The sequence below is a fragment of the Podarcis bocagei genome (assembly GCF_964188305.1).
Source record: "Podarcis bocagei genome assembly, chromosome: 9".
Lineage (NCBI taxonomy): Eukaryota > Metazoa > Chordata > Lepidosauria > Squamata > Lacertidae > Podarcis > Podarcis bocagei.
In genome coordinates this window covers 64,569,795-64,591,478 of record NC_138134.1, presented here as the reverse complement: position 1 = coordinate 64,591,478, position 21,684 = coordinate 64,569,795, and the positions used below count along the sequence as shown (strand labels likewise).

Here is a 21,684-nt window from a genome sequence, read left to right as displayed (position 1 = left end):
CAAGTCCTAGGCTCTGTGGTTTAAACCACAGTGTCACCCACTGTAAATTACAATAAATTAATTTACAATAAATTACAATAAAAACAGTGGCTGCTGCTACAATAAAAACAGTGGCTGCTGCTACATCATCCTCTGAGCCCAGGGAGAAGTCCCGCTTCATTTTCTCTTTCCCTGATGGTAACAAAGTGCAGAGCCATTGGGGTGACTATGGGGAAGGGGTAAATGGGCCAGTTGCACCTAACAGTAGCAGGATAATACCCTACTGGAGCAGGAAGCAGGGAGTGGCCCTCAGGGCAAAATTTTAATGGTAGCTTTTGAATTTTACTACCCTTCTAATTTTGCCACACCTATAGCTTTGCTGGCTTGTTCACGTAAGTGGAATCTACACACACGTTAAAAAACGCTGTGAATATGCTTTTTTAAAAAAGGTTTTGAAAAATACATTGAATTTGCCATAGCTCACTATCGCCAGCTAGCGTCACATTTGTATACTGCACTTTACAACACATTTAAAATGTTTTATTTGCACCTGTATAGCTGAGTCCCTAGTGGTTAACTATATGCCCATGATGTTGTACGGATACTGCAAGAAACTTGCATGCATACAGAGCACTGATCCCACAATAAACAGCCACCTGGAAGCTCCTCCATCTCTTTGACTTGCATCTATAATTGTCAGTTTTAATGGGCAAGCTCTTCCTTTCTGTCAAAATGTGTTATAAATAGCTATTTATGGTGGTTCATGGTTTATATAACTAAATTCAGATGACACAGTGTGAGGTCTCTCCTCGCTGTACTTAGCTATGCTAGATTTCCTAGCCAAACTTCTATATACCAAGTTGCAAATGGAAGAGTTCTTAACAATAACGGATGGCTACTTGAATGGATGGCTTCTTTATGATCTGTCACAGTAGGGGACACGTCAGAGGAGCTGGTTAAAATCATTGCTGGAGAGAACCAAAGTATTGTACTTCTTTTAAAGGAAAAGGTAAGCAAAATTTGAGGATCTCCCCTCCGAAAAGAATGTTGTGCATAATTGCAAATGCCAGAATTATGGTTGTGGTTGCTTGTGTGTAGTTACCAGAAAAAATACAAACCATCCTTTAATCTAGAGATGGGGAAGCTTTGGGTCTCCAGATGTTGTTGGGCCTCAACTCCCATTAGTCCCATTCAGCATGGGACCAGGGAATGATGGGAGTTGTGGTCCAACAACATCTGAAGAGCTGCGTGTCTCTCTCCTCTGCTTTGATCCCATCCAGTGCCAGCCTTGCCATTAGAAAAGGGGAACATTTGTCCAAGACTCCAGGCTTTGTAGGAAATGCTGCTTTGCCAGCTGTTCGCATCTGGACCCAGAGTTGTATCCAGGGTTCCAAAACATCTTATTGGTTATCCAGACAACTGGCAAACTGCTGTCTCACCATGTCTTGTCCTTCACATAACAGCCCCTATTTTAATAATAGCAATAAAAGGTAAAGGGACCCCTGACCATTAGGTCCAGTCGCGGACAACTCTGGGGTTGCGGCACTCATCTCGCTTTATTGGCCGAGGGAGCCGGCGTACAGCTTCCGGGTCATGTGGCCAGTATGACTAAGCCGCTTCTGGCAAACCAGAGCAGCGCACGGAAACACCGTTTACCTTCCCGCTGGAGCGGTACCTATTTATCTACTTGCACTTTGACGTGCTTTCGAACTGCTAGGTTGGCAGGAGCAGGGACCGAGGAACGGGAGCTCACCCCGTCACTGGGATTTGAACTGCCAACCTTTTGATCGGCAAGCCCTAGGCTCTGTGGTTTAACCCACAGTGTCACCCGCATCCTAATATAATATAATAATAATATAATATAATATAATATAATATAATATAATATAATAGCAATAATAATGTATTCTGTACAGTCAATGGTTCTATAATGTTGTTGTTGTTAAAGACTAACTTACTGCTTTACCGTTGATGTGAGACAGCGGTGGAACACTCAGGCACAGAAATAAACTTCTCACACACAGATGTGAGCGTGGAGAGGAGCTAAAGTTGCGTTGCTTGTCCCTGATCACACAATCGGCAGCATCCATTACCCAAGAATGTCTTTGGCATTGATCCAACCACATTCCATATACAAAAATTCTGCAAATGCAGTATCGGAGGGAAGAATCACATTTTCCATCTGAAGCAACAATCGCATTTCCCCAGCTACTGAATATACCATAGTATACCCAGTATGAGGGAATGTAGGAAGCTCCTTTTTACAAAGCCAGGCTGTTGTTCCATCTAACTCCGTATTGTCGACAGACAGAGCCACTGACAGTCGATCAGGCAAGAACCTTTTCCAGGTCACTAGGGATTGAACCAGGAACCATTTGCATGCAAAAAACAAAACAAAAACGTGCTGTGTCACTGAGTTACTGTCCTTCCTCAAAGGAGGACAACTGCCCTAACTTTCTACAGTGCAGTTTAAAGTCTAGCTTTTCACTTTGTTCTAATGCCATGATTTTTACATTATCCTGGTTGCATTGCCCACATTCAGGAAGAGACACAGACTCTCACACATTCACCCAGCCACTGTTTCCTGTGGGACTCTGGCCCAATGACAGATCACCAGAGAAGACCTCTTACTAGGCTTCTGAGAGAATTTCATGTTCTTTTGTCTTATTTCGCACAGAAGTCATACGCAAATTTAAACCGAACGATTGCCAGAGTGGAGGAGGAAAAGACAGAGAAGTGGGTTTCTAATTCGGATCCCAAGTGCTGGCAGACTATGAAACAGTAAGTAAATACACACACACACACCCCACTATGCAGCAAGTGCAGGAATCTAGCCATCGTTAACTTTTGAAAGATTTGTTTGAAGCATGCCCCGGTCTCATTTTAAACTTTGTGGGGCTAGCCTTAGAAATCCCAATTTAAAAGGCAGGTTTTATGCACTATATCATCGTTGCACAATGCACTGGGGTGAAGGATGTAGTCTGTCGGGGCAACTTCTAGACAGTTGCTGTTTTGTGGGTGGGCTTTGATCACAATGAAAGTGGACAACAAACCCATTTTCTCAAAAAGCAAACAGACTTTGGGCAGTAAAGAAAGTGATGGGAAATGCCCTGGGAAGTGTGGTGTAACAGTTGTCAATCTCCCTGCATGTTTATGCTGCTGTGGCGCCTCTCCCACCTTTTTGAAAATTTCAGCATTGTATTTCAGGCTTGATTATTGTAACTCGCTCTACGCGGGGCTGCCCTTGAAGCTGACCCAGAAACTCCAGCGGGTGCAGAATGCTCCTTACGGGGTACTTGCCGCGGGATCATATTCATCCAGTGCTTTACCAACTGCACTGGCTCCCGGTGGAGTACAGGGTCAGGTTTAAGGTGCTGGTTTTGACCTTTAAAGCCCTATGCAGCCTAGGACCCATGTACCTACGGGACCACCTCTTCTGGTATGCCCCACGGAGGACCTTAAGGTCGCAACATTTTGGAGGTCCCAGGTCGCAAGGTGGTTAGATTGGTCTTTACTAGGGCCAGGGCCTTTTCAGTATTGGCCCCGACTTGGTGGAACGCTCTGTCACAAGAGACTAGGGCCCTGTGGGACTTGACATCTTTCCGCAGGGCCTGCAAGACAGAGCTGTTCCGCCTGGCCTTTGGTTTGGACTCAGTCTGACCCTTATGTTTCCCTCCCCTTATGGTTTTGATCTATGGGCTACTTTTAAAATGAGGCTGCATTTTAAATTGCGTTTTAACCTGTATTTTAAATTGGTGGTTTTTTCCTATTATGTTTTTACTGTAATTTTACTGGTGTTAGCTGCCCTGAGCCCGGCTCTGGCCGAGGAGGGCAGAGTATAAATAAAATTTATTATTATTATTATTATTCTCACTATAGCTGGGGGAGAGAGGGTGAATCCTTGTCCTGCAAAGAGGGACTCATCAGGAAGCTTAAAACTTAAATCAGATGTCCTTTGTCCAGTTGTACCTCTGTTGCGAGTCAGTTTCTCAAAGCAAAGTCTGAAAGATCACTTTCTTCCTTTCCAACAAACAGGGATGTAAAGTTGATCTTCTCCTCAGCAGCTTGCATCAACGGAAGCTTCGTGGAAAAGAGGTAAATGGCACTCATTTGAGGACCAGTCGTAAGGACACAAGAAGAGCTTGATGAATGAGGCCAGTGGTCCATCTAGTCTAGCATTTCGTTCTCACCGTGGCTACCCAGATTCCTGTGGGAGGCCTGGAAGCGGGACCCAAGGGCAACAACACTTTCCCCGCTTGTGATTCCTGTTGGTGGCGAGGAAAAATAAAATAGGTCTAAAAGGAAAATTTCTGGATGCCAAGATTCAGGTTTGGGGCAAGTACTCTAGTGAGAGAACCCCAGCAGAGATTTAAAAATCACAAAATATGCAGCCAAATAAAGTTTGGCTGTTAGACATTTAAAATATGCCCTTGTGAGTTCCAAAACATCCCTCTTCCCTTAGCATAGAAAAAGACCACACATTTGGTAAGCTTAAAATGGTGTACTTACAAACTCCCCAAAGGTCAGATTCACATGATTTTCCATACAGCATTCAGAAAAGGTTGCACAGGCAGTAAAACTGAGCTTAGTTACACTGGTGAAAGTTCCTAATTTATGGGTATAGGAATTGCAAAAATAGCTTGTGAGATCCGTGGAGTCTGAGCTTGGTTGGGGCAACCAGCTCAACCTTCTTTACATGCTGAGCTTCTTTGGTAGACTGAAGGGGAACAATAGGTTTGATTACCTTCCTCCCAAGGAGAGGGGGAGTGACCTAACTAAGCCTGGTAGGACAGCTTACTCTATGGCATTAACCCCTTCATGCATTAATTCGACTTAAGCATGTTGGTTATAGGAGGTTGGTTATTTGACAGTTTTCAGCAATTGGCATTCAGGGGCATACTGCCTTCAACAGTGAAGGTAGAACATAGAAATTATGGCTAGTAGCCATCAATATTCCTCTCCTCCATGAATTGTGTCTAATCCTCTTTTAAAGCCACCTAGATCCAAATTTATAAACTAGGGAGAATGTGCTAAACACAAAGCTAACTAGAGCCCCTTTCAGATATTCACACCCACATATAGCTGAAAGTTTACGCAGTTTGCAGATTTCCACAAACAAGGGAAGGGATTGTGATCTGCCTGTTTCTTTCTAGCAGAGCGAAACATTTCAGGACTTCTCAGGAGGTTGCGGCTGTGGACGTGTCCGCTGTGTTACTTTTCCATGAGAAGATTTCTACTAAGCCTAAAGTCTTCACAGCGGTAAGATATGGAATGCAGAGGCAAACAGTGTTTCTTGATTTTTATCCAAAGGCAGTAGTTTCCAAAGAAATAATGTAAGAGCAGACAAGCCTACTTATATGACTGTTACAAGGAAACCACTATTACCAAGGTTTTCACAAGAATTTCAGGATGTAGGATAGTATTGGTTTAGTTCTAGGACAGCCTTCTCCAGGCTGGTGCTTCCAGATGTTTTAGAATATGACTCCCATGGGCCCAGCCAGCATGGCCAGTGGTCTGGGATGATGGGAATTGTAGCCTGGCAACATCTTGAGGGCACCATGTTGGGAAAGCTTGTCTAGGACTGGGATAGTCAACATGGAGCGCGCATGTGCGTGCACACACTCTCACTATGGAGAAAAATAATGGTAAGAGCTGGGACCAAATATCCATTAAATACAAAAGTACTGTCTTCAACGATTTTGTGTAAGCTTACATTTATAGAAGGTACACATAGTGATCATTCACAGCAGCAGTAGTTGGTGGCAGCCAGCAGAGTCATCTTAGCTTTGCTGTGTTAATACACCTGCATTGGGACAAGAAACCATTGTCTCAATCTAACCCTAAACTAATAGAATCAAACTTCTTGATGGGTTCTAGGTCTCCCTTTGGTGAAGAATGTCATCTTTCAGGCTGGCTGCAGAATGACCTGGGAAAGCAAAATATCCCCTTACTGGTTTCTGAGTTTTGCTGTTTCTCAGGCTAAAGTTACTGAAGACTATGACATGGAACCATAGATTTGTAGAGTTGGATCCCATGCAATGCAGGAATTTGCAGTTGTCCCATACGGGAATCAAGCCTGCAACCTTGGCATTATCAGCACCACGCTCTAACCAACTGAGCTATCCAGCTGGAATGGTGCACCAAAGACTCTTGGGTCTACCTCTGGTAGTTTATGCTGAAGCAAAATGAAGTTTGTTTCCTTCTGTTGAACTAAACTTACTACAAGAAAGTAAGCGTTTAACTTTTATATTCTTCCTTCATCTCTTCAAGGTGATAAATGCCCTAAAGATACTCCTGCAGTCTGTCCTTGACTTCCCTGGCTCTCCTGAAGCGCTCAGAGTCTTCCTCATTGTGCCCATACTCTTACGGAGGCAGGACAGCCAGTCAGATCATCTCCTCCTTGAACTGGCACAAGCCATATGGTTTCGCCCACAGAAAGAGAAGCAATTGCTTGGTGAGGCGGGTTCACTAAGCTTGGTAACTTCGCTTCATTCCAGAGGTGGGGAGCATGTTGATGGGCCACACCTCCCATCAGCACCAGCCAGGCCAGTGCTCAGGGATGCTTGGGGCTACAATTCAACAACATCTGGAGGCTACAGGTTCTCCATCCCTGTTCTAAACGCATTCTGAAAGGCTCTTGAGTAAGTGGGCTTCTGGAAGTTGAGGACTGAGCAGCGCCCAATCTGAAGATTCAGCATTTCCCTTGTAGAACTCAGCTGGGATGCAGACAGAACCAAAAGAAGTTGGCTCTGGCTCCAACTACTGTTTGGGCCCCCTGCCTTTCGCCCTGCCAGTCCCAATGGGCACCAGCCTCCAGTACATACAGTGGTGCCCCGCAAGACGAATGCTTCGCAAGACGGAAAACTCGCTAGACGAAAGAGTTTTCTGTTTTGGAGGTGCTTTGCAAAACGAATTTCCTATGGGCTTGCTTCGCAAGACGACAATGTCTTGCGAGTTCCTGCTGGTTTTTTTCCTCCCCCCCTTTTTCTAAGCCGCTAAGCCGCTTATCAGCTGATCCGATCAGCAGATAAGCCGCTAAAAGCCGCTAATAGCGCTAATCCGCTAATCCTTCAATGGGCTTGCTTCGCAAGACGAAAAAACCACTAGACGAAGAGAATCACAGAACGCATTTTCGTCTTGCGAGGCACCACTGTACCTCTCCAGAGCCATGAGGTCTTTTGGGGAGGTCTTGCTTGTGGCCCCACCAATGGGCATGGCCTATTTTGTAGGCAGGGCCTTCTCTGTGGCATCACCCCGTTTGTGGAATTCCCTCCCTACATGCCCTCCAGATGCCCTTTGTATTGTGCATTTGTGATGCTGTCAGGGAGGTCATACGCAGGCCTACTTTCAATACCGTTTGCGCCTGTGAAAGTTGCAGAATGGCCACGCGGCTTCATTTCCCATCAGTGCACATACCCTGTAACTTTCTGTTAAAATCCTTTAACTTTTTCAAACCACAAGTGGTTTATTCTTTTCTACTGCTTTTGCTGTTCTGTTACCTCTCCAGAGAGCAGTAATGCGCTAGCATTGTGGGAACACCTCAGAACAAGCTAAAGCAGAATAAATTTACCACTAATGTGTTATAATCATGCATTGGTCTGGGGAGGCCCAATACTTGTCCCTTTCCATGGTTTGGCATCGTCTAAAGACACACCTGTTCTGTCTTTCGGGGTCTGAAGGAAATTCTGTGCCTTTTTATAGTTTTGGGGTTTTTGTCTGCTGCATCATGGAAGTGATTTGGTTGTTGTTTTAAGCAGGTGGTTTTTAATTTTTTTTTAGATTTATTGTTGTATTTAGGTATTTGACTATGCTGTAAACCACTCTGGGAAGAAGGGTAGTCTAGGAATAAACTAAGACAACAGAAGTTTATTTCTTTACAGAATCTTTGTGGGCCAACCTAGAAATTGCCTTCTTCAAGGATCTGGTGTGCATTTATCAGAGGCTTGCCACTGCCAAGCTGTCTTCTCTCATTAAACGTAGAAGATATCCTGAGGAAACACTCCAAGTTGTTTTGCTTCTCCATGTCCTCCGAATGCTTTATGAGGTAGGGAAGCGCTTGAAATGAAGGCGTGAGGCGTCACATGAGAGATCTAACTGGTGAAGGGACCAGCTGTAATTGTAAACCAGGGAACCAGGCAGAGGGCCTTCTTGGTTGTGGCGCCCACCCTGTGGAACGCCCTCCCATCAAACGCCAAAGAAATAAACAACTATCTGACTTTTAGAAGACATCTGAAGGCAGCCCTGTTTAGGGAAGCTTTTTAATATTTGATGAATTATTGTATTTTAATGTTTCGCTGGAAGCCGCCCAGAGTGGCTGGGGAAACCCAGCCAGATGGGCGGGGTATAAATAATAAATTATTATTATTACATTATATTACTATAAACCATGTAAATGGTCCCAGTGTCAGTCCCCAGCATTTCTAGGTGGAGTTGGGGAGATCCTGTCTGGAAGTGCGGGTGCTGCCTGCTGGTCAATGTTGAAGCAAACAGAGCTAGTCTTGAGTATACACACTGATGCCTAAACACTGTAAATTGATGGGCCATTCGCTTGGCACCTCACTGTTCTTTCTCGTCCCCATGGTGGAAGCAGAGGAGGCTGAGGACCACATCCTGAATCTCTTTGGCATACCCCTCCATTAGGAAGTATAGCAGTAAAGTCTTTTAACTTTCCTACTAATAGACACACTGTGGCATGTCTAGAACAGTCTACGTCTTTAAAAAGCCAAGAGGATCTTGCTCAGAATAGCTTCTGCATGGTGACTACTCCATTCAGTAACCAGCTGCTATCAGGAAGTCTTGAGGTGGGGCAGAAACTTCATCCACCACCTTGGAAATGTGAAATCTGAATTCAGCAGGGGAATCCCTGCTCAGGGTGTGAGAATCTACTGCTTTTGGGGGGGTACATTGGTTGGACTTGGAACTAATGTCTTCCCAATAGCTGGACGAACTCTTTGAAACTCCCTACAAAGCTCACCTTACTACAGTGGTACCTCGGGTTGCAGACGCTTCAGGTTACGGACGCTTCAGGTTACAGACTCCGCTAACCCAGAAATAGTACCTCGGGTTAAGAACTTTGCTTCAGGATGAGAACAGAAATTGCGCTGCAGCGGCGGGAGGCCCCATTAGCGAAAGTGGTGCTTCAGGTTAAAAACAGTTTCAGGTTAAAAACTGACCTCCAGAACGAATTAAGTTCTTAACCCAAGGTACCACTGTACATCCATATATTTCCTATATTCTTATGAGTTGGTTAGCTGGTTTTATTTTTGTATTAATTGAAGCTACTAAGTTATGGTGTCTTTCTTTTGTAATTGGCTAATTTTGGTTTTTAACCCTACACTTACAAATGCAGGTAAATTGTAGAAGAAGCTTCAGAATCCAGGAAAGCAACTTCCACATCCCTGAAGTGATGAAAATGCTGGCTTTTCCAGATATTCTTAAAGGAGCTGAGGTAGTTTAACATTCAAGTGTTATGTTACTCTTGCCATCTCGAAGTTGTTTTCCAGTGTATAGAAAAAAGAAAAGAAAGTCTCTCTCTCTCTCTGGATAAACCAAACTTCCTTTACATCCTCACCAGGAAGTTATATTTTTAAAAATCAGTAATTGGCAGATGCTTTTTTTGAGAAGGGCAAAAATTAAAGTGCTAATTTTACATTTGGAACAAAATGTATTTAATCTTCAGAGAATAGAGCCATGTTTCCATATTCTCCACTTTCTTCATACTGATTTTTAAATACTTTTATCTCATGTTGTAAATTACTTCTCTGTGTCATTTCAGTTGCTCAGAGAACTCTTTGCGTTCCCTTTTATCTTTGAGATGGAAGGTAAGGTTTTCCTGCATGAAGCAGCATGCAACACTCTAAAGATGAGGGTATGTATACCCCAAAAATATTACATAGCATGTAGGGTCGCAAAACACTAACAACTAGTAACACCAATGTTTGTATCCTCATAGGCAAATTTTGGCATGACCAGTGAACTACTTGTAAGGAGACAACATCTGGTACAGGATACCTGGCAGAGTTTAAGAAATGCAAACAGAGATCACCAAGCCCTTAGGGTAAGAAACCAAATTTCATACCTATACTCATGACTGTGGAACATTCATTTAGGTGCATTGTGAGTATTTATGATCAAAAGACTGCATACATATTCCCAGATTTTTAGAGGTGAGATCCATGTGGACAATACACTTGCACCTTGTTGTGTCACTAAGCTACTTCTATGGGAACAGAACAGTGGACTTTAGCCAACAGGTATAAAGAAGCATTGCAATTTCAGCATAGAATATGCACAAGTGATCACTAAGGAAACTGAGTTGTTAGTCAAGGGTACAGGGGTGCCCAGCAAGACGAATGCCTCGCAAGACGGAAAACCCGCAAGACGAAAGGGTTTTCCGTTTTGGAGGCGCTTCGCAAGACGAATTTCCCTATGGGCTTGCTTCGCAAGAAGAAAGCCCATATGGAATTCTCCGGGGACCTCTTTTAAATGCTGGTGGTGGGGAGCAAAGCCTTTCCCCCCCCTCCGGCCTTCAGAAGAGGTCCAGGAAGGCCGGCGGGGGCCGAAAGGCTTTGCTCCGCACCGCCAGCATTTTAAAAGCAGTCCGGGATAGCAGGGAAGCGCTTCCCGCTATCGCGGACGGCTTTTGAAGGCAGGCGGGGGGGGGAGCAAAGACTTTCGCCCCCCGCCCGCCTTCAGAAGAGGTCCTGGACCTCTTCTGAAGGCGGGCGGGGGGCGAAAGTCTTTGCTCCCCCCTGCCTGCCTTCCCGGGAGAGCGCAGAAAGGCAGCGCGTTTCTCCGCTGTCCCGGACAGCTTTTGAAGGCAGGCGGGGGGGGGCAAAGACTTTCGCCCCCTGCCCGCCTTCAGAAGAGGTCCAGGACCTCTTCTGAAGGCGGGCGGGGGGCAAAAGTCTTTGTCCCCCCCCTGCCTGCCTTCCCAGGGGCTTTTACATCGCCCCGGACAGCGGAGAAGTCCTCCGCTGTCCCGGGCGATTTTAAAATGCCGCCCGCCAGCATTTTAAGATCGCCCCGGACAGCAGAGAAGTCCTCCGCTGTCCCGGGGTTTTTTAAAATGCTGGGGGTGGGAATAAAAGCCCTTGTCCCCCCCCCAGCCTTCAGAAGAGGTCGGGGGACAGACTGTCCCCGGACCTGGTCTGAAGGTGGTTTCCATAGGAACGCATTAATTGATTTTCAATGCATTCCTATGGGAAACCGTGCATCGCAAGACGAAAAACTCGCAAGAAGAAAAAACTTGCGGAACGAATTAATTTCGTCTTGCGAGGCACCACTGTATTGTATACATGAATCCAACTCCTTGAAGGATTTCATCAATGGTGTCTCCGAAAAATTTTACACATCACTTGGGAAGACAGGTGTACTAATATCAGTGTACTGGAAGAAGCAAAGATCACCAGTGTTGAAGCAATGATTCTTCAACACCAACTTCATTGGACTGGTCATGTTGTGCGGATGCCTGATGATCGTTTTCCAAAGCAACTACTCTATTCCGTACTTAAAATTGGAAAGTGTAATGCTGGTGGTCAACAAAAGAGGTTTAAAGGCTGTCTCAAGTCAAATCTAAAAAAATGTAGCATAAACACTGACAACTGGGAAACACTGGCCTGCGAGCGCTCCAGTTGGAGAACAGCCTTTACCAAAGGTGCCATGGGCTTTGAAGACATTCAAACTCAGGACGCAAGGGAGAAATGTGCTAAGAAGAAGGCATGCTTGGCAAATCCATACCGTGATCAACTCCTGCCCAGAAACCAATGTCCCCACTGTAGAAGGATGTGTGGATCCAGAATTGGCCTCCACAGTCACTTACGGCCTCACTTTTAAAACCGTGTTTATAGAAGACAATCTTACTCGACTATGAGTGATCACCAGAGAAGAAGATACATGAATAGAATAAAAAGACAGGCAGCCTTCTTTAAAGCAAACTCAAAGTACAATACTAAGCAGTGCATTTGTTTTCATGGGTACTTTACCTGCTATTCAATGTCATTTTAATCTACACTAGCTCAGGTGTCAGAATCTCAAATCTGCTGCATGCATGAATCCAAAGATGTACGTGTGACAACAGCGCAGCTTTTAAGAGTGAGAGAAACCCCGAGCCTTAGCCATTATCACCATGTTTACTATTAGATAGACAATAACCTGAGAATTCAAGAGTTGGCACACCTGGAGCCATCTCTTACAGTATCTAATTCCTGTATGCAAGACCCTTCTGCCACAGAAATATTTTGCATCTAGAGCACACACTAGGTCAGGCTTCCTCAAACTCAGCCCTCCAGATTGAGACTACAATTCCCATCATCCCTGACCACTGGTCCTGCTAGCTAGGGATCATGGGAGTTGTAGGCCAAAAAACATCTGGAGGTCCAAGTTTGAGGGAGCCTGCTCTAGGCAATGCACTGCTTGTCAGCATTAGGTAACATGTGACCATTATACAGTGGTACCTAGGGTTACATATGCTTCAGGTTACATACGCTTCAGGTTACAGACTCTGCTAACCCAGAAATAGTATCTCGGGTTAAGAACTTTGCTTCAGGATAAGAACAGAAATCATGCTCCGGTGGTGCAGCGGCAGCAGGAGACCCCATTAGCTAAAGTGGCGCTTAAGGTTAAGAACAGTTTCAGGTTAAGAACAGCCCTCAGGAACGAATTAAGTACTTAACCCGTGGTACCACTGTACAGCTCTGCACAGAGCTTTCCCCTGCCCCAGGGACCAGAAAGGATGCATGACTGCATCTCCCGTCGCCCCATTCACACAAGCCGACCCCCTACAGCAGCTGTCCTCTTGTGCGTGTGTCAGAAAGGAAATGAAGAATGCATGAGATGCTGTCGACACAAGGCTCGCCTGCCTCGCTCCCTTAACCGCTTCATCGGCTAACTTAGTGTGTAATGTTCCAACAGGCATTTAAACCTTATCCAAGCAAGCTTAGCGCACACTGCTCCTAGCTGATCATTTCAGAGCCTTGGGACAAAACATTAGCCGTGGATAAAGAAAGCCAAAACTACATTCTTTATTCGAGACCCGCACCCCAAGAGGCCCGGCGCACTTCCGAGCCTAACCTAGTTGTGGCGGAAGAGTTTAAGGCCCATCCAGGTCCAAAGGTGGAAGAACACATAAACTGGGATCGTAACCGGAAGGAGCAGGCTGTAGAAACACAAACTGCTTGTGCTAGTGCAGCCCTGGGGAAAGTTTTCATCCACGCTGGCCGAGTAAAACAGACCCGCCAAAGACAAGAGTGGGATGAGCACGGTCATCGTAGGGAGTGACAGGAACATTCTTCTTCCGCTTGTGCTTGTCTTTACGCCCAAAGATAATCGTCTAGGTCTGCCCAGGCTCCTCTTCCTGCTTCTCTTTGCCAATCATCCTTGCAGCCTGGGGTATCATATTAGGAATGCCATCAGTGATGGGGTAGGCAATACCCAGTTCTTCGTTAATTAGTTCATTGGTGGATTCTTCGTACCTAGTAAATATAAGCAAATACTGCATAGGTCAGACTTACGGCTTTCACTGGTGTAAAGTATATTATTATTTACAGAAAGGCAAACTCAAAACCAAAACTAAAAATGAGTAAAAACAACCTAAAATGCTCACCAATTATATATCTATATCTGTATCTAGATATAGATACAGATATATATATAGATACAGACGTGAGAATGATCCAACACAACTCCATCCCACTAAAATATAACCAGAAAATTAAGGTCCCTAAGCTTGGGTGAATAAAAACATTTTTGCCTGGTGCCTAAAAACAAATAAAGGTAAAGGGACCCCTGACCATTAGGTCCAGTCACGGATGACTCTGGGCTTGCAGCGCTCATCTCACTTTATTGGCCGAGGGAGCCGGCGTACAGCTTCCGGGTCATGTGGCCAGCATGACTAAGCCGCTTCTGGCGAACCAGAGCAGCGCACGGAAACTCCATTTACCTTCCCGCCGGAGCGGTACCTATTTGTCTACTTGCACTTCGTGTTTTTGAACTGCTAGGTTGGCAGGAGCAGGGACCGAGCAACGGGAGCTCACCCCGTCGCGGGGATTCAAACCGCCAACCTTCTGATCGGCAAGTCCTAGACTCTGTGGTGTAGACCTCCTAAAAACAGATTATAATGCCAAATGCTAATACTATAGAAAGAACGCATAATGGGCAACTTATTATTCCGATATGTTATGGTCATCATGTTTGGTAAGCCAGCGGCTTACAATTTCACATCTTATAAGAACATTTTCTGCATTTGCTGAAGGCTCCTCCCCCAACAATATGGGGGGTGGGAGGAGGTTTGCTGCACTTTCAGAAAGATGCAGGTCAGATCAGTTGGGCCTCCCTGTTGCCATGTGCGAACCGAATGTTCTAGAATAGGCATGTCACTGTCGCGTGATTTTACACTGCAGTGTTACCTCTCAGGAAACCTTACCCTTCCCTTTACTGATCTTGTCCTACAGGAGTTCCCCAGAAGCTCCTGGCCTTAGAAAAACTATTCTCTCTTGGCCTCAGTTCTCCACCTGCAATATGGATATAATGCTGGGCTACCCCTGCAGGGCTGTTGTAAGAACTTGCAGCAAGATGGCGCCTGTGAAACGCTACGTCCTTTCTAAAGTGCCATATCCTAACCGCGCATTGCATTGCATTGCGCGCGCGCACGTTAACATTTAAGCCAAAGGCGCTCGAGAAATTTATACCAAGAAACCGCTTTTTGCAGAAACCGATGAAGGGCGGCCTACTAAATCTAATAAATAAGAAAGCAATAAAAAGGAGGCGAGGGCAAGGTGGAAGGTGCATTCGGAAAGGGAAGGACGCAAGCGGAGAAGGGCAGCTGTCGGCGACACGGGTTTAAAATTCAAGCGAGGGACCCGGGTTGCAAGAACGTCTGGAAGCAGAATGACAAAGGCCTTTGCAGAGGTGTAGAAATCAACGCAAAGGCAGCCGGCTAACCTGAGCGGCTTCTTGGACAAGGGGCACGCGAGGATCTCCAGCAGGCCAGGGTCGAAGGGCGGGCGCTGCTGTCCTTGGGCGCCGCCCGCCTTGTCCTCGCTCTCGGCCGCGGAGCACCACGCGCGCCGGGCCGCTGCTCGCGCCGGTGCCGCTCGCGCCGCCTGCCCCCAGCGCGGAAGGCGAATCAGGAGCCGGAGCCCGGGCAAGGCTTGCATGATCTGCAGCTGCGCCCTGACGCTGCGCTTCCGTCTCTGCAGCGCCGAGGCCAGCCAGGAAGGGAATCCGGCTTGGGCAGAATCGTTTCCTGGGTCAGGCGATCGCTGCTGCTGTTGTCACATAGGGGGAGAGAGGGAGTCCGCGTAGTAGGTTCCTCGTAGTCGATCGCGCGACTGCTAGGTGGTGCTGAAGGACTGCATACGCTGCAAAGTAGTACGCTGTGGAAACTTTTGTAGAGGACGCCTTTCAGAGTAAAGCGCTGGGCATTTGTGCATTTACTTGCAAGGAAGCTTCGTTGACTTGGAGTAAGATGCATGCAGGGGATCGTGGCTGCTGCATTTGTGCGTTTACTTGCAAGGAAGCTTCGTTGACTTGGAGTAAGATGCACGCAGAGGATCGTGGCTGCTGCATTTGTGCGTTTACTTGCAAGGAAGCTTCGTTGACTTTGAGTAAGATGCGCGCAGGGGATCGTGGCTGCAAATCCCAATGCGGGCTTGCTTTTCAGGAAGCCTCTTGGAACCCCCTGGAACTTCTGAGTAAACGTGCATGCATTCGACTGGGGCTCCGCCGCTGCAATCCTGTGCATAAACGTGGCAGATCCTAGGCATGTTCCTTCCAAAGTTTGCCCCACTGATTTACGTAAATGGGTCTTTCTCCCAGATGTGCAGGGCATTGCAACCATACTTCAAAATGAATGAAGAGAGGAGGACTTATTATTTCTGGGTAAACAAACCTAGGCTCGGATCCTCAATACCTGAGTAGCTACAGTCAAGGATTGCAGCTTTACATGGGAGCAAGTCCTTCTGATATGAGTGGGGCTTATTCTGAGTAAACCTTTGTACGATCAGATAGCACAATTTATGCAAAATCGATTTAATCCATGGATGGGGAAGTCGTGTCCCTCCAGATGTGGTTGGATCCCAATTCACATCAGCCATAGCTTGCAAGGTCATTGGTTTGGGTTATGGGAATTTTTGGAGCCACGCTTTCCGCATCCCTGAAATCAATCAAGCCTCTTCCAATTTCAGCTGGCTTAAGGGGAGTCACGACAATTCAGACAGTTTTACATCTGCACAGTGCTCTTGCACCCCACTCTGTCACAGGAGGCACAGCTAATTGGTAAAAAAAATGTTTTTACCAAGTGATTTTGCTAAGATGGCTGCAGTCATTCCTGGATTGAGAAAGCTGGACCACCATTGTCCATGCATTGGTCACCTCAAAGTTTGGTTACTCTGCAAGAGGCTCTATGCAGCTGCCCTTGAGGTTGGTTTGGAGGCCACAGCTGCTGCAGAACATGGCAGCTACCGATGGCTGTGCAGGCAAACGACTGCCAACGTATAACACCTTGCTCACGGGATTTGTTCAGGCTGCCAGGTGAAGTTCAGGGATGTTCACCCAAATGCAGAAGGCCTGTACAAGTCAGGATCAGATTATTTATGCAAACCTTATAAAGTGGTACCTTGGGTTAAGTACTTAATTCATTCTGGAGGGCCGTGCTTAACCTGAAACTGTCCTTAACCTGAAGCACCACTTAAGCTAATGGGGCCTCCTGCTGCCGCCGCACCACTGGAGCACGATTTCTGTTCTCATTCTGAAGCAAAGTTCTTAACCTGAAGCACTATTTCTGGGTTAGCGGAGTCTGTAACCTGAAGCGTATCTAATCTGAAGCGTATGTAACCTGAGGTACCACTGTACCTTGCATACCCAGTAGGTCACTGCAGTCTGTGGGGGAGCTTCTCTTGCAATTCCAAAGCTTTCAGTAGGCCAGGCTTCCAGTGTTTCTGCCCTGAGATACAACAGGTGCCCACTTTCTGCACTTCCCAGAATTGCAGAGTTGGAAGAAAAAATGGAATATTTTTTGCCCTGGTGAGCTTTCACAGATGGATGAATGGGTTTCTGCAATGGGTATCTACTTTGTATTTTTTTTTAATGCTGTTTTCTGTGTTTTTAGTGGGGGGTTTTTTACTAGCTTATTGCATCTTGTACATTGCCTTGAGAGGTATATGTGTGAGTGTAAGACGATAAATAAAAGAGGAATCTAATTGTGATGGACCACATAAAGCTGTTAGTGCTACTTGAATTCGACAAAGAAACACTGCCCACATTCAGTCTTTGTAAGAGAACCACTCCTACAAATTGCATATAAATAATTTGCTGGGTCGCCCCCCCCCCCTCCAGGTGCGTTTTGAAGGTGAACCAGGGATTGATGATGGTGGGCCATCCCAGGAGTTCTTCACCATCATCAGTAGGGACCTTTGTGCTCCAGAAGAACAGATATTCAGGCACTTCGAAGAATCACATCTGATTTGGTTCTCCCACAAGGTATGTATGGTTGCATTTCCATGATGTGCTTAATTTATGTTGCGTCCCCAACATAGAGTTTTTCTGCAGGATCAGATCTCAAGGCCCATCGGTTCCAGAACTGTGTTTCCAACAACGGCTATGCAGATGCCTCTGGGGCCTCACGAGTAGGGCTTGAAGGCAATAGCCATTCCTTGTTTTTTATTCCTACATCTGGTACTTACAGATATACTGCCCCTGTCAGCGGAGCTTCCATTTAGCTAAGATAGATAATAGCCTTTGAGAGATGTAAAGGTAAAGGGACCCCTGACCATTAGGCCCAGTCGTGACCAACTCTGGGGTTGCGGCGCTCATCTCGCTTTACTGGCCGAGGGAGCTGGCGTACAGCTTCCGGGTCATGTGGCCAGCATGACTAAGCCGCTTCTGGCGAACCAGAGCAGCGCACGGAAATGCTGTTTACCTTCCCGCTGGAGTGGTACCTATTTATCTACTTGCACTTTGAGATGCTTTTAAACTGCTAGGTTGGCAGGAGCAGGGACCGAGCAACGGGAGCTCACCCCGTTGCGGGGATTCGAACCGCCGACCTTCTGATCGGCAAGTCCTAAGCTCTGTGGTTTAACCCACAGCGCCACCCACGTCCCTTGAGAGATGTACCCCTCCTGAATTTGCTACCACTTTTCAGGCCATCACATGGCGGAAAGAATAATGCTTCTCTTATACTGCAATTGGCTTCCTAAGTCTATTTTTCTTTTCTTTTCTGAACTGCAGTTTATCACCTAGCCCAGGGGCCAGCAAACTTTTTCAGCAGGGGGCCAGTCCACTGTCCCTCAGAACTTTGGGGGGGATGGAAGGACTATATTTTGGAGGGGGGGAATGAACGAATTCCTATGCCCGGCAAATAACCCAGAGATGCAATTTAAATAAAATCACACATTCTACTCATGTAAAAACACCAGGCAGGCCCCACAAATAACCCAGAGATGCATTTTAAATAAAAGGACACATTCTACTCATGTAAAAACACTCTTGATTCCTCGACCATCCGCCGGCCAGATTTAGAAGGCGATTAGGCTGGATTCTGCCCCCCGGCTCCTAGTTTGCCTACTCATGACCTAGCCTGTATTACCATATGTCATTGTCAAATGAGGGCATACGGGAAGGGATTGTCTCTGCACAGGATCCAGATTTCAGAGCACCAGTGTTGCGCACAGATCCAGACTAGGCATGATATTATGAGCCCAGCTGCTTCCATAGCTAATTCTCAGTGGCATCTAGTTCCAGGGATGCAAGTCAAGTCTCATCAGCCTCAACCATTGGCCATGTTAGATGGGGCTGATGGGATTCAGAGCCCCCACACCATCGGGGGGGATATAGGTTCTACATCTCTGACCTAATCTGCATTTTCCAATATATGCACATATATATATTTTTTCAAATTAGGTACCAGCGCAGGAAGACATATATTTTCTAATCGGGAAGCTGTTTGGGATAGCTCTCTATAATATGAAGATAGCTGCTTTCCCTTTCCCCCTTGCTCTGTTCAAGAAGATGGCAAACATTCAGCCAACTCTGGAAGATTTAAAAGAGCTCTCTCCTGTGGTAGGAAGGTATGGAATATTCTGCATGTCCATGTGAAATCACATTGTGAAGAAGTACCCTTCCTTGTTTCATTACTCTTGGGTTAGATAGACCTTATACAGTGGTACCTCGGGATGCGAACGGCATCCATTCCGGAGCCCCGTTCGCATCCTGAATATAACGTAAGATGCAACAGCATGTGCACGGGTCGCGTTTAGTCACTTCCGCACTTGCGCATGACGTCATTTTGACTGGGCATGCGCGAGCGGCGAAACCCGGAAGTAACGCGCTCCGTTACTTCTGGGTCGCCGCGGAGCGCAACCTGAACGTGCTCAACCTGAAGCGTATTTATGCCGAGGTATGACTGTATGTTGAAATCCTTTTTGCATAGTGGGGCATAGACTACAACTACAGTTTTAAACTCGCTTATTTGGAGGGCTGCAATCCAAACCCCATTTCCTTTGGAGGGTAAATTCAGTAGGATGTTTGAGGCGGCATGGCTAGGACTGTGCTAAAAATTCCCTTCAAATCAGTCGGAGTAAATGTCAGCAAATACATTTAGGATTGGAACCATTCTATTTCCCCTTTTCTCTTTTACCCATTAGTAATCTTCAGGCAGTTTTGGATGAAGATTATGAAGATGTCATTGAAAACATGATGTTGGATTTCACAGTAAGAGATGTTGATAATCTAACAATCCCTCCCTATGTTTCTCCCATGCACATGCGAGCAAGCACATTTCCTTTTTTGTGGCTGAACGGAAAGTTTTTTTCATCCATTAACAACAACAACAAAATCAACCCTACTTTCCCGCTCTGAAACATACAAACCATGCAATAAACGTTACAAATCATAACAGTAAAAATACCTGTAATCTAACGGTACTAAAACAGAACGATAGAACACTTTTTATGAACCCAACTTTACAGGCTAAAGGTTGCGGGTGTCAATTAAAAGCTCAGATCACTAGAACATTGGGAGTCTATAGTGGGGTGAAGGAGCATTTTGCTATTGAGGGTCGTAATTTATTTGGGGCTGTACCTGATCCAAAATTTGGATGGCTACCCCATTTTCTCTATTTCTCCTACCCCCTTTTCTATCTCTGTCACCCCCTTTCCCTTTACGAGATTAGCCCAAGGGTTGCATGTTGCCACATCTTCTGCCTAAAAGACAATAACAATGGTTATGCTTGGGCATGGAATTCCAGAATGAGGGTGCCACCACAAACAAAGCCCTCCTTTCATTTGCCCCCTCTCAGAAGATGACCTTCATTCCCAGGTAACCCAGTGCAGGAGAAGGAATTCCTACAAACTGCTTACGTGCCTTTACACAGCACCCAGCTTTCAAAATAAAAGAACGGAATGGCTTAACGACACACGTTTGTTTGTTGTATCCCTTTTTAGATAACAGAAGAACGTGATGGATCCATAGTTGACGTTGAATTGAAAGAAAATGGTGCGAACGTTCCAGTTACCAAGTGCAACAGGCAAGATTTGTTAAGTCCTCTCCATCCCACCCTGTTTTTAATCAGTTATACTTGGACAGAACTATGTGTTGCAATGAAAGCTCTGGGTTCTCAGTCCTGTATTTCCCTTATAATGCTAATGGAGGGTTATCTGGAGGTGGCCAGAATGAATCTGGGTGTGTGTGGGTGGGTTCTTCATTGATTTCCCACCCCCCACCCCGAAAATGCTCCTGCTGGAATGTTTCCTTCCACCCCTCCAAAATCACTAGTGAGACTGGCTGTGCTGGGGGATTTGCAGGGGAGAATTGGCGAGCTCGGGACTGGTTAAGCACCCCTCTTTCCTTTCCACCAATGCTCCCCCGTAACTGGAAACCAGGCATTTGTCGATGCCAAAACACAATACAACAACATAAATGCTCTTAGATACCTTTCAGGGGTCAAAGCTTTGTTTCAGCAAAGTCAGTGGCTAACTCGGATCTTTGGTTGGGCGAGGGGGGAAAGCAACCACGTTTAGTCCTGGGGTTTAAATCACCTTTCTACTAAAGATGCTAGGTAATGTTGTCGTGAGATTGTGCTATCCTCTGTGGCCCCTTTGAACTTGAAAAGCTCCAGAGATGGTACCTGGTACCTTTGCCAGAGGGGAAAAAGCATAAGTCAAGGTCCTAGGGCCATACATATGGCAAAACATAATAATCATGGATGTTGGATGTTGAATCATATGGGTGATACTCATGCATGCTTATCGTAACCCACTGCTACAAATTGTCCATGGTTTCACTGGCTCCAGGATGGCTGCTGGAGGAGAAAAGGCTGAGGAAGCCATGAGCAAATCTTAGATGGAAACTTTTCAAGACTTTCAAACTTCACACACGCTTTTAGGGGAAGGGGGCATGGAGACCTGGAATGCCCCCATCTGACATTCCAACAAACAGGTGACATGGTTGTAGCAATAATAATACTTAGCAGTTATATATTTTTTTTCAGATGCCTACCCCAACTCACATAAATTGCCTTCTGTATTCTTGGCAACAACCCTCTAAACTCGGGTTCAGTATAATCTCCTCTGATTTATGGGAAGCTGAGAGGGTGGTTTCCCCGAAGACGCCCAGTAATTTAACAGCAAAGGCACAGTTCAAACCAGGGACTTTCCAATTCCCAGCTCAGTCTCTTCGGCTGCTGTTCTGTGCCAGCTTATCTGAGGTTGG

At 46.0% G+C, this 21,684-nt stretch overlaps 3 protein-coding genes across 5 annotated transcripts in view; 1 reads left to right on the top strand and 2 right to left on the bottom strand.

The window, feature by feature from the left end:
- Window positions 1-21,684, top strand: part of LOC308594167 (E3 ISG15--protein ligase HERC5-like) — a 39,829-nt gene that overhangs the window by 14,107 nt on the left and 4,038 nt on the right. The window contains exons 8-20 of one of the 3 annotated variants that reach the window (XM_081206982.1): window positions 915-988; window positions 2,657-2,760; window positions 4,015-4,074; window positions 5,133-5,238; window positions 6,250-6,433; window positions 7,860-8,023; window positions 9,329-9,427; window positions 9,755-9,847; window positions 9,932-10,036; window positions 17,314-17,457; window positions 18,877-19,043; window positions 19,620-19,686; window positions 20,418-20,500. In XM_081206982.1, the coding sequence (XP_081063108.1) occupies window positions 915-988; window positions 2,657-2,760; window positions 4,015-4,074; window positions 5,133-5,238; window positions 6,250-6,433; window positions 7,860-8,023; window positions 9,329-9,427; window positions 9,755-9,847; window positions 9,932-10,036; window positions 17,314-17,457; window positions 18,877-19,043; window positions 19,620-19,686; window positions 20,418-20,500 (1,450 nt within the window). Of the gene's footprint in view, window positions 1-911; window positions 989-2,656; window positions 2,761-4,014; window positions 4,075-5,132; window positions 5,239-6,249; window positions 6,434-7,859; window positions 8,024-9,328; window positions 9,428-9,754; window positions 9,848-9,931; window positions 10,037-17,313; window positions 17,458-18,876; window positions 19,044-19,619; window positions 19,687-20,417; window positions 20,501-21,684 lie in introns of all 3 variants that reach the window. The other 2 variants (XM_081206983.1, XM_081206981.1) reach the window with 2 other exon arrangements.
- On the bottom strand, window positions 12,978-13,266 carry PIGY (phosphatidylinositol glycan anchor biosynthesis class Y; the record flags this gene model as incomplete). Its single annotated transcript, XM_081207499.1, has 1 exon — window positions 12,978-13,266. One exon carries the CDS (start codon window positions 13,264-13,266, stop codon window positions 13,051-13,053), a length of 216 nt encoding a protein of 71 aa, XP_081063625.1. The 3' UTR covers window positions 12,978-13,050.
- PYURF (PIGY upstream open reading frame) lies at window positions 13,310-15,149 on the bottom strand (the record flags this gene model as incomplete). Its single annotated transcript, XM_081207490.1, has 2 exons — window positions 14,920-15,149; window positions 13,310-13,451 (listed from the first exon to the last, which is right to left on the bottom strand). The coding sequence occupies exons 1-2, from the start codon at window positions 15,132-15,134 to the stop codon at window positions 13,310-13,312; spliced, it is 357 nt and encodes a 118-aa protein (XP_081063616.1). The 5' UTR covers window positions 15,135-15,149.